This window comes from Euprymna scolopes, chromosome 26, assembly GCF_053919585.1.
Source record: "Euprymna scolopes isolate OS-2025 chromosome 26, ASM5391958v1, whole genome shotgun sequence".
NCBI lineage: Eukaryota > Metazoa > Mollusca > Cephalopoda > Sepiida > Sepiolidae > Euprymna > Euprymna scolopes.
The window spans coordinates 7,234,350-7,249,935 of record NC_136507.1 but is presented as its reverse complement, the minus strand read 5'-3'; the positions used below and the strand labels follow the sequence as shown (position 1 = coordinate 7,249,935).

The window sequence follows — 15,586 nt, the reverse complement described above, 5'->3', positions numbered from 1 at the left end:
CTACGAAAAGTTAATTTCACAAAAGTTACAGGTTTTTACATATGTACATCGTCAGTTCACAAAAACATTTTAAGCCCACAAAAATCTTATTCTTCGTCCACTGGATGACGGTCAGGATAGACGGGGGTCTCGGGCGGGTTTCTGGCAGCGTGTTTCTTTCTCGAGAATTGGCTTCAATCTGCTTCAAACAGTCTGGGTGCCTCAGTATTCAGGGGCAGAGTGGATATGGCGATTTGCCAGACCAACCAAAATTCAACACGTCAAGAGGGGAATCCCCAGTCATTTTGCGTTTTGATTTGGGGTGCCGTTTCTTCGAGTTAGGGTTCCGAATACTTTTTTTCTGGAAGAGAAAAGTCGAATATCCTTATAAATATAATAGGAAAGTACTAAATACACGTAGTATTGCATTTAATAGAATACAATGAATTATAAGAACAATTAATGATTAATAATGCATTAAAATAACCATTACAAATATATATATATATATATATATATATATATATATATATATATATATATATGGGTGTGTGTATAATTATGTTCTTCCTTATAATATATACATTATATAAAGAATAAATAATATATATATATATATATATATATATATATATATATATATATATATAATTATTAAAGCTTCTACTCAGTTACTATCGACGGAACAAGAACAATCTTATCACGGATTCAAAGGCTCAATAATTCTCACTCTGCAGAAAGTCACGAACTTGGAGCTTACATTCGTAACATCCTCTGATTGACTAGAGAACATATTCTAGAACCAGATTATAAGGTGCGCGCTTTAGATTAATCTTACAACATAGCATTAGTTACTTACATTTCCTCTACCATCTTTCTATTATTCTCTTTCATAAACTATAACTTCCCTTACCTCATTTCCAGATCGTGAGAATCAACAAGACTCACTTCTTGAGCTATTATTCAGTAGACTGAATTGTCATCATCCTCAACTTTCGACCCTAAATTGAAACGGCGTTACTCGAAAAAAAAAAGATACTACAAACACGCTGGTGATAAATCAAATCATAGACGTACTACGGAATAAAACTGACAAGTGCACAAATTAGCTAATTGAATGTGTATGAGCAGATACATGAGCCTCACTCTACTTAACAGTTCCCTTCGAAATGAGCAGCTACTATTATGCATAGGAATGGAGCATTACGGGTATTCAACTGCCATAGTTCAAATTAAAACAAAAATTATAGTATTAAGAAATTACTATAAGAGTGCAATAGCTGCACCAAAGACTAGCTATATCAAGATGTCCAGAAAACGAATTGAGTCGCAGAAATTAGGAATTCATCATTTCTGGACAAATTATAATAGTATTGTGAATAATGGACAATCAATAATTTCTCTGCTATATGATTACCATGGCCTCACGTGCATGGAAAATGATAAAACCTGACTACTTAGAAACTCACACACCATTTCCTCCCGAATTCCCCACTGCAGGCTGGATCCACTTTTGTTGATTTAATCATCATCGCTATTGAAGTTTATGATATAATCAAAACTTGATCGCTGCAAAGTAAGTGAACCTGAATTATCCGTGCTTTAGTTATAAAGAAATGTTCTGTTGAGTGTACTCCTGTTTTCTCATAACTCTACAATAAATGCCTTCTTGGACGTTTCATTCCTTATATCTAAAAAATTGCTTATATGTAACCAATATTCAAGAATTCTGGTAAAAACACTGATCAGTAAAATGATCGTTCCAGCAGTTTCCTACCGATCTTCGCTAAAATGAGTGAATCATTAATAATCTAACAACAATACATTATCTTGTTAATGTTAAAATTCTTTTTCGCTAACAGTATGGATATAGGCTATTGCGTTCTACTGCCGATATCCAATATATCAATATCGGTATCTTTTAAAGCATACATAATACAACTGACAAGGCTGCTGAAGCTATATCTGTAGGACTTGAATTATCAAAAACTTTTAATAAAGTCTGACATAAAGGGTTATTCATGGAAATTGATTCCCGGGGTATAACTAGACGGATATTTAACATAATCAGATCTTTTTTAACAAAAGAACGATTCATCTTGTCTTAGATGCCCGTATATCTGAAGAGCATAACAATTATGCGAATGTTTCCAAGGAATTGAAATTTTCAGCGTTTTCTACATCTGATTCTAATAACCGGCCTACCTGATCGAATTGCATTTGAGAGTGACTTATTTAGTAATCACACTTGTTCTGTTCTTTACATGTTGGTAACATGAACTCGCGCAAATCCAAGGCTACGGTTGAATTTGTAGTGAAAGGGTGACATAAATTGATAATAAAACAATGCGATTAAGCCAAATCTCTATTCGTTTAACTCTTATCAGAGACAATTGCTGCGGGAGTTCATCATTAAAACTCCTCATCTTAACATTCTTAGGCAATGTGGATTAGAACAAATACATTGATGACATTGTCAAGGCTGCTGCAAAGAAGATGGCTAACTTTAGTGTGATAGAAAACATATTACATAGGTTTGCATCGCAGATCTCTTCAAAAAAACTTTAAGTTATGCATTGCGTATTGTAAAATTTGGATTGGCGAACAAATCCCTGGTCTCTCCTGGTTATTACTAGTAAAAATAGAGCATCTAATCTAATATATCCTACACTATTTTCCAAGCCCTTGTCCATGACCTATCACTGCTATGTTACATCCTTGTGCTTTATTTACAAATAATTTGGTGAAATGTGCTCAGATTTATTTGCTGCATTGGTGTTCCTTAAGCGTAAATATATGCGACCGATTCGACATTAAGAAAAACTCCACAACTTGGAGGTTTATGTTCGAAAATGTCGGACTGTTGTTTACTTTGATATTTTTTTTTCGAAATTTATATTTTGTAACTCTCTCATGACCCCATGTTTTCCTAATTGTACCCATATGCAGAAATTATTAATATAATGTGAACAAGTATCTCGCTTTTTAGATACCATTTAAGATATGACCCCTAATTCACAAAAGGCCCTTACATCTCAGTGCATGCTTCCCTTTTTTTCCTTTTAAACTAAGGTAGTAATTAATCATGAATAGAGCCGCTATACCACGCGGACCTAAGAATTTGACGAATTTTTATTTAATTTTAAAAGCATATTACTACTTGGGAATATGTAACACTTTAACAGATGTGGTATATCCTCAAGTAGCTCAGTAAGAGAAGGGGGTCAGTTAAAAACTGTTTGTGTTTCATTCCGTCGATTTGGACGTCAGCCCCAGCGCACGTGGCGAGGCTAAGCGGCATCGTTATGAGCGAAAATTTAATTAAGAGACGAATCTCAAGAAAACACATGTGGATCCCGGAGTTGTTAACTCAAGGAGAAGAGATACGAACGGATGAAGTAGCAGTTTTCGGAGAGAGGAATGGAGCGGGGTTTTCTTGGAATGTGATCCACGTGACCCTGCCAGAAATCAAGGGAGGTAAAAAGAAAACGAAAGCAAATAGAAGTCGACAAGATAAGACATGAATTTGATGAGATCAAAAGTGATGGGGTTTCAGAGAACGTAAATATCCACGCCGTTACATAGTCACGTCGGTAGTTGCTTGTTGCATTCAATCATGGCATAAAAAAGGCTGAAAATCATTCAAATATTCCAGCGTTGAATATTCACTCCTAAGCGTATTCATGCTTTAAAACTTTATACGTGGTGATCGCGTATCAGTCTCGTTTTTTCCTGCTAGAATCAGCATAGAGATAAACTAATAAAGTGATAACCATAAAACACCGTTCCTAATATCTAAATTGATTAACCCCAATCAGCTGGTGAGTTACGTCATAATTTTATATTGTCGCTCTGTACCAGGGCTGAGGTGTTCTTAGTTCCGCACTGTGCAACTACTTCGTCAGCAGAATTTATTTGCTCTAATTTCTTTGGTGTTGTGGTAATTTAAGTTTCCATCTTTCTTACAAGGTCGCTATGTGTGCATAATTATAATGTAAAAGAGATATTTTGAAATGTCGCACTATACTATGGTCAAACACAAGTTTTCTTTAGTAAAATATTGCGTGTGATCCATTACTAGTATACATTTGAAGATGTTTTTTCAGATGATTATAGTATCACGTGGGGTCATGCCGAAACCCTATGAACAGAGTATTCACTGTTATACTTTATTAATAGTAGTAATAGTTATAATAAGGTTAAACGCAATTTTTCTGGATTAATATTTTACGATGTTTGTTGCTGTTCACTCTAAACGATTTGCATTCGATAATTTGCGATAAAATCTACTCTAAGAATAATGGAGCCAAATGTTTTTTAATTTTTGAACTTTTAACGAATGCAAATAACAATATGTGTAACATATTTTTGTGTCTAAGGACCAATTAGTTTCCTGTACAAAGCCAGATGCCTTTATTATACAATTGAGGATAGAAATTAAATTTTGAATTCCATCTAGTACGTCTATGGATATATGGCTAAATGTTTATAAATACGGAATTGGAACCATATAAGCTGCCCTTGGGTACAGCGGCAAACCTGGTCTCATTCCGTAGGTCGGTTTGATGGTTTTCATTGCATTCAGTAATTACCATAAATTATAATCAATTTAATAGTTCTCATTTAGAGTAGATACCATTTGACCTGAGATCACAAGATTAAAGACCTTGTAACATTGACATTTGCATATACTAAAACTGAAAATGATTTTTGAAATCGTCTTGGAAGTATTTAAAATCTAAGGAGAGGCATAGAACGCTCAAGTAATTTTTCAATTATATTCGTAGAACTGCTTCCACGATATACAGAGGATTATCACTAAGAACTATCTATTACATAGCACTTGTTCCATTGCGTGCAATTTCCCGAGTTCGAGAAGATGCACTCCACATGGAAGGGTACAAAAGTGTTGGGTACTGAAATGTTGTGAGATGAACATGCAAGATGAGACAGTAGTGCGTATCAAACAAGACATAAAAGTCACGTAAAATAAAAGAGAACATTAGAGAAACAACAACAGAAAAACTGTTGCTTATATTAAAAAAATGATTTAAACATAATTATTCCATGTGCATTTTAGAAACATAATCATTCATTCTTGAATATTTGGTTTCCGGTTTTCTTTCAAACGTTTATATGTAAATCATTTGAACATCGATTATGATTTCATTATGATTACAGATTCACTGGAACCAGCTGTGTACACTTTTGGTCAGCCGACGTGGCTATCCACGCATATTTACGGCTGACTTTGCCAGACAGATCCGTTTGTTTGTATATTTATGTAACTTGTCAATATATTCAAATATATTATTAGTGTTATATAAGTGCCACCAGTGTACATATAATGCTAACTTACCAACTATCTTGATATAGTTCGCATATCGATGTATTTGCTTGTATTCTTATATGTCAATGCATCTACATATATATTCACTCTCTCTTTTTCAATCCCCCCTCTCTCTCTCCATATATATATATATATATATATATATATATATATATATATATATATATATATATATATATATATATATATATATATATATATATAACCGTGCACTTATTTCTGTTCATATATCTTTAATTGTTGAAAAAATTACTGCGGATTAAATAGTCTACACATAAATACTAAATCATTATATTTACAAACTGTGTTCAAGCAGAGGATATAAACATTTCTGATTTTTTTAAAATGTGGGTCCGTTATTCACATTATTTACATTCTTATTTGTTGGAAAAGTTCATTGGAAAAGTGAATTAGGACATCTACTCAGTCATGGCTGACGGAACGAGAGCATGCTACCCCCATAAAGTAAATAACATGTTCTGTTTTAAATGTTCAAGTTCGATAAGATATACCTGATGAAGGTCAGCGGTTATATTGACCGAAACATTTTGAAAACGACATTCAAGATGAAATCAAAATGACTTATATATATATACATTAATGAATGTAATGAAAAAATTCAAATTATATGAATAGACAATATAAAAAAATAAGTTTTTTTTATCGAATTAGATATGTTATGAACAATATTTTTTTTTTAGACTGCTAATAAATTCGAAGTGGTTTTGTAATCCGGAGAGGAAAACAAATATTCAATAGAAAATAGAAAACACAAACACTATATCTCTCATTCTAAAACTTGATTTATTCTAGTAAAAGAAATAAACAACCTTGCCAAGTAAGTAGATTTTAGAAGTAAAATATCGTGCCTTATATTATTATTAATCACAAATCATTCTAAGAAATAAATAAGCTTATAGTTATCCCAAACAAATACTAGTCTATTTTGTGGCTGAAATAGATAGAGCTCAATCAATATTTTAGAAATAAAGTATTTCTAAAGAACATCAGCGAAAAATACGTCTATTTTACTAATCTTCCCAGCCAGAAAATGTATTTTTAAAGAAATTGAAGCGAAATAAGTTATATTCACGCCACGAAGAGGCGGTAATATAACTAGATAAAATATAACTAATATAATGTAATAATGTCATATAACTAGATAAAATCGAGAGTTAAAATCATATATCGATTTGTAAAATGTTATACCATTTGTATAAAACTCGGAAAATCCCGTTAAGATATACTTGCACACACACACACACACACACACACACACACATTGTGAATCATGTTTAAAATGACACATATACGATACTCACTTTCTCTCTTTTTACCTATTTATTAAGAGTAAGAGATGTAAAATCAATTCAGTTAACCTAACAATATTTGTGTAACGTGTATTTTATTTATACGTATCAGTACATGCATACACACATAACGTTTTTATCTTAAATTCTGTATTAATCGACTATAAAAGAAAAATTTTATTAAGACAGGAAGCAGGAACATTTTTGTTTTATTATTATTATTTATTTATTTTTATTTATTTATGTTTTTGCCTTTTTTCCTAAATTCCTGCCTATTAACTGGAGATCTGTACTTCCTTACAGACTCACTAAAAATTGCGAGATTCAACATTTGGGTCAAATTAGATTTAGCCAATAAAAAACTGGCCAGATTTACTGCTCTTCTTATTTAAACTATGTACAAAATGACATAATTTTTCGCTCTTTTTGTTTTCGTTTTAGAGAAAAGGATAAATTTCAATTAAAATATTTGTGCACTTGACTTCACAACACAAACAAAAATGTTCAAATATAGGCTTAGAGTAACGAATAACTTGGCTAAAGAATTAAAAAAACGCTCATAAACTCAGCAGGAATAAACATAGCAGAATGTAGCTGTGCAAACTGTTGCAACATCCGGGAACATGCCGCTCAAAGCATCCTTTACTGCCGCAAGAGAGTACAAAACCGATTACGAAATCTAGTGAGGTGTCTTTTTCTTTTTCCTGTAACCATTTTCTCAATTAAGAGACGTGGCTAGTCTTTCGCTACTCTATCCTAATTTTTATAGTGCGAGATTGATTGAGCGCCAAGCTATTGTTCCTTCCTATAAATATTCACTAACTTTGTCTACATCCAAATTTCTCTTTCTTTCTCTGTGTAACTAAAACTAAACAGAGCTTCTATGGTCAGAGTTTTGTTTCCTATAACTATTGTCACTACTTGTTATCAGATAAAATGTAAATATAATCATTTGTAACTAATGAAATGGTGCTCAGTTTCAATAATCGTTATCAACCATTCTGGTATTGTCTGACAGTCGACGTGACATACTCATCAACGCTTATGCTCGAGTGGCCTTCAGGCTTTGATAAGTGGTGACTCCTTCGCAAAAAAAGGAACTATGTGTGTTCAACTTCTAAAGAAATCAGTATTTTCAGTTAAAAGAGTAAAATTATTTTCAATGCGGACATAATCTCTCAATTATAACACCATTTAATATTTCGTCCAATTAAAACTGGAGTCATTTGGTATAATTAATTGTAAGCTTCAATAAGTCACGGAAAAGGTATTCTTAAAAGAGATACGTACGCCATCAATTGAGATGACGTAACAATGACATTTTACTGCGATAAAATAATTTTCGATTCGGTTGAAATAAATATGGGAAGTAAGAATTTGATGGCAGATCTTAATCCGCCAACCTCATAAGTCTAGACTCCTATTTTGTTCACATTTTAAGAGTGATGTTCCTGACGAAGGGAAAGGAATTTCTGATTACTCATCTATCAGGTTGCTGTTCGAGGGGGTAGTATTATATATTTTAAAACTCTTATATTATTTATGATAATTAATTTAGATGATTTTGGATCTGTTTGAGTGTCACTCCTTAATCAACAAAATAAGTTGCCCGGTTGTAAAATGAGAATAAATATTATAAGGAATTCAGCATTTTTATTTATCATAAACAGAAGTACCGTAGGTATCAAACGTAACGTTAAATTTAAAAAAAAGGACAAAAATCGGAAAGAAACGAAAACACATGTATGCAATTATTATGTTTTTTTCTAAATAGTTCACTTCTGTAAGTAAAAAAAAATACTCAAGCTTAGATCGAAACCAAAACCTAGAGATAGTTAATCAAGTATGACAGGACGTTCAGGGAATGTTTTCTAACCAACACGAAACATTGAAACATTATGCAAACATTGCATAAGAAAGCTTTCGTCAAACAGTAGAAAACAGATAAAAATCTGTTGGACTCCCACGAAACATATTTTTCAATTTTGACCCCTTAGCAACCTTTTGCTCCAGAGGGAAACGGAATTATACGTTTTTCATGAAACTTTTAAGTATTTAGATAAAAAAATTTCGTTGAGTATATAAGTTGAGAAGTATCCTCACACACATTCTGACTTTTATAGATATATAGATAACCTATAAGTTTTCTTTTTAAACTGTCTTTAAAATAACCTAGTCTAATGCCACTGCATCATCAGTGGAAACTGCACAGAGGCTAAATAAAATCGGATATAAAAAAAAATCAAGCTGCAAAATCTATTATTTGAAATTTTTTTCCTTATTTATAATCATGTTTAGTTTAAATGCATTTGTTTGTCAAATTAAAACATAATCGTCCGATTTCTATTTACTACTTCTTATTTACATTTGTTAAAAATGTGTTGAATGTATGTTTTTTGTTTCCAATTTCTATCTTATCATATCAAAGTTTATTAAGTATTTTCTACTATTCAGAATTGTGTAATTTATATATGATATAGGTACTGTTTTGTTTTGTTTTTTGTTTTCATAGAATCTATACTTGCTGTTTTTTTCTGAAATCTTGTATTGTATTTAAGTAGTTAATTCTAATTTTATTGTTTGGCACGTTATTGTTAGTAGCACTTTTTCTTTCACATTACCCGTTTCAAAGCCATATATTATTGTTTATTGTTTCTTATTTCTGCTATTGCTGTGAATTATTTTAGCATTAAACATTATACCGACGTCAGTGGATGAATTTGGAAAATTATATCTATATTGAATTTTGTACAATTATGCTAAGTAAGACGTTACACTAAAACTTTTAGATATTTTTCAATGAGAAAACGCGGCTATCTACCTGAAACATTCTGCGGGTAGTTTTAGTGAAAAAAGATCATAGATGATCAATCAATAATACGATGCTCCCACGAAAGGTTTCTTATGTAAAAATATTCTTAATTTTTATTTTTTTATTAGAAAACCTGCTGCAACAGATAATAGTGTCAATCAACAATAGCTTCTAATTGACAACTTTCTCGGGGTCGAAGGTCCAATCCTCATTATAAGTAACATTAACTTCAAATAAAATAAAAATTATTTTCTTAAAGGTTCAACGAGTAGTAGCTGACTACACAAGAACACGATCGGTTTGAATTAAATAAAAGGATCAATTCGAAATTCTGTATAGATTTTCGAGTTCGACATAAAAGTCTTTTGTTTGGAATAGAATATGATCTTCAAAAAGGTCGTACGTTATATCAATTAAAACGTTGAGAGAATAGAAATAGTAGTCCAACTAATAGAGCATTCCGATATTACATTTTTTTTTACATTTTAATTGACAAAATTCGTTTGGATTTTATACAGCAAGCATATATATATACTGCTTTCGGTTGAACATTTCTGCTGGTAGAATTAAACAACGGTGAAAGAACTGCATATAATATCTAGTGCAAACGAAATAAATTATTTTAGATTATTAAAATTAAATACACAACGCTATTCATAATGTTTACTCATTTATTTTCTTTGTAATTCTATCGCTTATGTTAGAATTCCTGTTTTGAAACATTATGCAAATCATTAACCTGTGACGCCACGTACCAAGCTATAAAGTTTTTATAAAGCTAATGCTTAATCTCTATTTATAATCAAGTCCAAATCACTTGCTAAAAGCTTAGACTGAACGACTCAACATTTCGGATTCGATTTCCGGTAATGCTATTTGTTTTACTTGTTAGGAACTGATTATTTGCTTTTAATACAACTTTCTAATTGTCTAAATGTAATTCAGATGTCTTATATTTTGAAAGGAGACAAATTATGTAATGTATTATTACTTTTTAAAAAGTGTGACTAGAAGAGGAACAAAATCTCAATTAATATTAGATAATTATGCATTAATATATTAAAATGAAATGCATGATTCAAAATTTGAGATCATGGTGCTTTTCAAACAATTGAATTTTGACTATATATTTCAGTTAAATTAAAACATTCCTCTTTTTGATAAATTATTTCCATCAAAATCTACAGTATATAATGTTGTCGACAACATTTAATGGAAATGGGCAAAATAAAACTACCAATTTCTACAGAATACTGCTGGAAGCTTCTCCTCCGCCATCTGCTCCTTGAGTTTTGGTCGACTCCGATTCTGTTGTTAAAAGCTGGCATCTTGTACCGTCTGACTATGTTGGCGTCAGCAAAGAGATAGTGAAATATTCATAAAGGCCAAAAACGATTGGCTTACCCAAGAAATTACAAATTAGATCTTAATTGACGACTGTTTGGATGTGTTTTTCTCCTAATAAATCCTCTTGTAATTTTCTTTCTGTTATCTTTGTGAGAAGAGAATGGAGACGCAGGCGAGTAGAAAACAGACGATTAAGAGAGAGACATGGGGGAAATTAGGGGGAAGGCAAATACTATAAAATGAGGTACAGAAGATAGACAGATAAAATAGATAAAGAATAAAGAGGCTGAGAAAAGTAAAGGAGGAAAAGATGAGTTTACATGGATCCATGCATGCGTACAAAAGACAAACGATAAAATAAATGTTCAGATAAAGTTGGAAGTACTCGTCCACGCTGGGCGTTTTATATTATAATTCAGAATAATTTTTCTGTCTGAATGTCTGTCATTTCAAGGCTTTGAAACTTCACGGCAGAATTACATCAAAATTTTCACAAACCTATCCTGATATACCGAGCTTCTCATAGAGTTTTAGTAGTATATAAGGTATAACGAGGTGCGAAGACCCGACTTCCCTCGGTAAAGATGAAACACGAAGAAGACCATAATGTCCACACAGTTACAAGTTTAGTCCTAGGTGGTTCGGCTCGAACATCCACCAAAGTCCTGCAATGACGTTTCAGTCGCTTTCATGAAACAGGTTTGATATGACGCTGGATGCAGCAGTTGATGATCTTTTATCTTTCTTTCTTCCGCTGAACAAGATCATTCAACTTGGTTGTGTTTCCTTAAGTTCACTAGTAATAATAATAAGAAGAAGAAGAAGAAGAAGAAAAAGAAGAAGAAGAAGAAGAAGAAGAAGAATCGACGCCGACTCTAGTAGTAGTTTTCGTATGAAATTAATTATTCACAAGAAGAGGACAATAAAAATAATTATGTACATTTTTCACAGGAGAATTAAAAATGAAAAAATAAAAATTTCGATTTCAAGTTTCTTTTACTTGTTGTTACGATGGCCTTTTTTTTCTATTTTTACTGGTGCTTTCTTGATTATCGGACACGTACTTCGCGGGTGTGAGTTGGGCGGTGAACAGTCTGCCTCCGAGTTCAACCAGACTCCAAAATTGAGCTCAAAACTGATTTTCTCTGATCTGCAGTGCCTTATGTATGAAGGAGTGTCGTGGGTATGAGCGAACTTGGGTTTTCCATCTAACCAATCATCGTCCAAATCCGTTACACCTTGGTACGTCCTGATTGGATAATCAGTCACCTCCCCATAAACCACAATCAGATAACTTTCCCAAGAACAAAGGTTCTTATTGATAATTTTCTCATACACCGGTAGACTTCAGTTCTTAACACTCCCTGTAAAATACTAGCCTAAACAATCCGTTAGATATCTCCAAACCATCACTTTTACAGCAATATTCTATCATAATTTTGACTTTGTTATTTATAAGGAGAATGATCGACGACCATGTCATCTCTCTTTCTAACTGGCATTTAAATGCCATTTAAATGAAAAATTCATCTTTTGCTGACCCCCTTTTGATGCAATTTTCAGTCATAGCACTAATTCAGCTCCCCTTAACCTCTCAAATGATGTGATCGCTTACATTGGTATTTATGGTTCATCGTCTGTTACATCGCTGACGTGTTGCATCCATGTGCTTATTGTATAAGTACTTATACGTAACGTTCTCTGATGCGATTGCACTGAAGCGAAATAAAAAATCTCCCCCGCATATTCATCGCAATCCTTTTCGCAAACTATGGAGGTCCTTAAATGCTGGAAGATTTTCCACTTTGATAGATTCTATTTGTGGATCGCTTTGTTTTGAAATTCTCTTTCTGCTCCTTGTTTCCCTTACATTATCAGTATGCAGAAATTTCAGTTCAATTTAATGTGAATATAAACAAATTTGCTACCCAGCCAAATTGCCCTTTTGAAATTAGATCCTTATCACGATAATCCCTTGCGCTTCAGAATCAATATACGTTGTATGAGAAAAATAAAAGTAACAATGGAGTGTAATTTACTACGAATGGAGATTCTACTCGTCCCCCATGTCTCTTTGACGCATCTCAAGAATGGGCCCGTCCTTGATTTACTTGTCGAAATAGAAGAAATGTGAGAAAGATTTTGTAAAAACATGATAATCTCCGTAAATTGTTACATTTAAGAACGTTGGTAAATCCGTTTAAATTCAACCAATATCTCGGTTGCGACAGTCACAAATTATCATAGCGATAAGTATGTGTGTTTGTTTTATAGTATAGCACTGTTTTTGCTGTTCATATTGACTGATAACAATGTTGGGTTTCTGTTGGTTAATTTAGTGAGGTAATCAGTTATGAATACTACATTTTTCACCATTCATTGTAAAATTCATGTTTAGTCATTCAATCGCTTATCTAAAAAGAATACGTTTTCTCAGTACCTTTTGTGAACCATAATTGTTGCATAAGCTACTGTTTATTTTGGGATATAGAAGTATTTTCCTGCGATTGAGTGACATGCTAAGAGAGTCGACAAAGTGGTTATCCCTGGTATTGAAATTAGGGTAGGGGCATCCAATTATAGTTAAGCTATCTCATGAAGTTTCTTAGAAGTAATACGTATACTTGCGTCAAGAAGTTGTGATCGGGAATAACCAGAGCATCTCGAGACTACTGCATGACACTGCATGGAGTATACAAGATTAGTATCAATAAACGCTATAAAAAAATCGAAACGTGTGCATGTACACAAGTTTGTCGAAATTCCCGGATGATTTAGGGCAAAGTTTTCAATATTTGTTAAAAACTTACAATTTATGACTATTTTAAGGATCATTTCCAAGTTCGAAATCCTACCTATTTTTCTGTTAACTTGGACCATGTAAGCAAGTATTGAATAAAACGTTTTCGTGGATTTCGAGCAAAGTAAATTCGTTTACTTTGAATTATTTTTAAAGAGCTTTGTCGTTGGTTCACATTCGTCGGTGATGCGAGTTATGGTGTCTGCATTCAATGATTCTAAGATTGTCACTGTTTTATTCGCTATCATACGTTGTATGGCCTCAAACTTTCATTTCGTTCCAATTTATCCTGATTATTTTTCATATTTGTCGGAACAGTTCTTATGACTACTACAATTATTAGTAGTGATATTCTTCATGTTATATATTCCTTTTGGTTTCCTGGTAATTTTCACGGTTCTGTTGTGTTTCTGTCTATTTAAAAGGGATGCCGTTAAACGCATGCATGAGTATTTGCACAGTTGTAGAATATACACATTTATGCTGTTTATTCGACATGGTTGCCAATTTCCAATATTTCAATTTTGACATATTAGCAGATATTTTTACCGGCTAAAATACAAGAAAATGAGGAAAATAATAAAAATATTTTATAAAAATACTTTGCAAAGATGCGATAGAGGTAAAGAGATCTCCCTTGTTTTCTTTTCATTATAAAGGAAATGGTTCTCTTCTATAATGTTGTATTGTTAAAGTGTTTTTTTTATTTAATAAGTCTGAAGAAAGGCTGTTCTCGTGAAACTTTTCAAACGACATATTGTTTGAATTTGTCCAAATGGTCTTGAAAAAACTGTTACTAACAAGGAAATACACTTTTTGTTGCTATCAACCCATTCTTTGAACTCTTGGTTTTTTTTTTCAAACAGTATATGAATGCTCAATTATGAAACATGATCATTTTGTAGCTTATGTTTTAAGCCATCTCTCTTTTTTTTGGCTTCAATTTATTGGTATATGAAAAATTACTGAATTATATAAACTCAGTATAATTCCAAATACTACAAATTAGACTATATATATATGCGTGTGTGTGTGTTTTCAGCCAATACTTGTTTTCTTTTAGAGTTGGCCTCTTTATTTTCCCACGTTTTTTACACTCCATCCCACACCATTTATTTTGGCGAACTTCTCTTCCTTTTCCATTTTTTGCTTTCTCTACACCCCTCCCTACACCTCCTAAGAGAGGTAGATAAATAGGTCTAACAGAAACCAGTTTATAATATAGCAACAACCACATATATGTGTGTGTGTGTGTGTGTGTGTGTGTGTGTGTGTGTGTGTGTGTGTGTGTGTGTGTGTGTTGGCTGTGTGTTGGCTGTGTGTTTTGGCAACGCCATGGCAAGGAAATCCTCGAAGATACCTGTAAGCATTTGCCTCCCAAGCCACGGCCAACTGCCTTAAACATCTTATATATATATAACTTATCTCTAGTACTTAAAGCAAACACACACACACACACACACACACATATATATATACATATATATATATGTATATATATATATACATATATATATATTACGTGTATGTTCGTGTATACATTCCGTGGCTTATGCATGCGTTCGTTCATTTGTTGATGTGTCTGCTGTCTATGACGGAGTCTTCAGTTTACCGGGAGAGCCTCCGCTCTCGCTGGTAATGGATCGCGTTGATCACAACATCCCCAGAAACGCCAATAATCGCAACCACAACTTGGGTCCCCGGCCTTTGGCCTTTACCACAGCTTTGTTGGCCGGATATGACTGGTACGTTCAAGCTGCATTATTATCATTTCGTTATTAATTGTTCGCACTATTATTCTCTATTCTTCCGCATTTAGTGTGTGCATTATCACTGATAAAATCTTATATATTTATCTATCTTATGAGAGACAGCCGGTCCCCACCGGGTTTCTTGAATTTTCTTCTTTTCAATCGTTATTCCAATTAAATAAGTGTCTTCATCAGTCATTTGTCGATGAGAGCAGCTGACTGTTTTTTTTTTCTGGA

General features: G+C 32.9%; 1 protein-coding gene across 2 annotated transcripts in view; it reads left to right on the top strand.

Moving 5' to 3' along the window:
* Positions 1–15,586, top strand: part of LOC145247910 (innexin unc-9-like) — a 457,239-nt gene that overhangs the window by 136,770 nt on the left and 304,883 nt on the right. Inside the window, exon 1 of one of the 2 annotated variants that reach the window (XM_080109540.1) lies at positions 15,129–15,343. The exons of the other annotated variant lie outside the window; for it this stretch is intronic. Within the exon in view, the coding sequence (XP_079965666.1) occupies positions 15,237–15,343 (107 nt within the window). The 5' untranslated portion in view covers positions 15,129–15,236. Of the gene's footprint in view, positions 1–15,128; positions 15,344–15,586 lie in introns of those variants that run through there. 2 annotated transcript variants of the gene reach the window in all.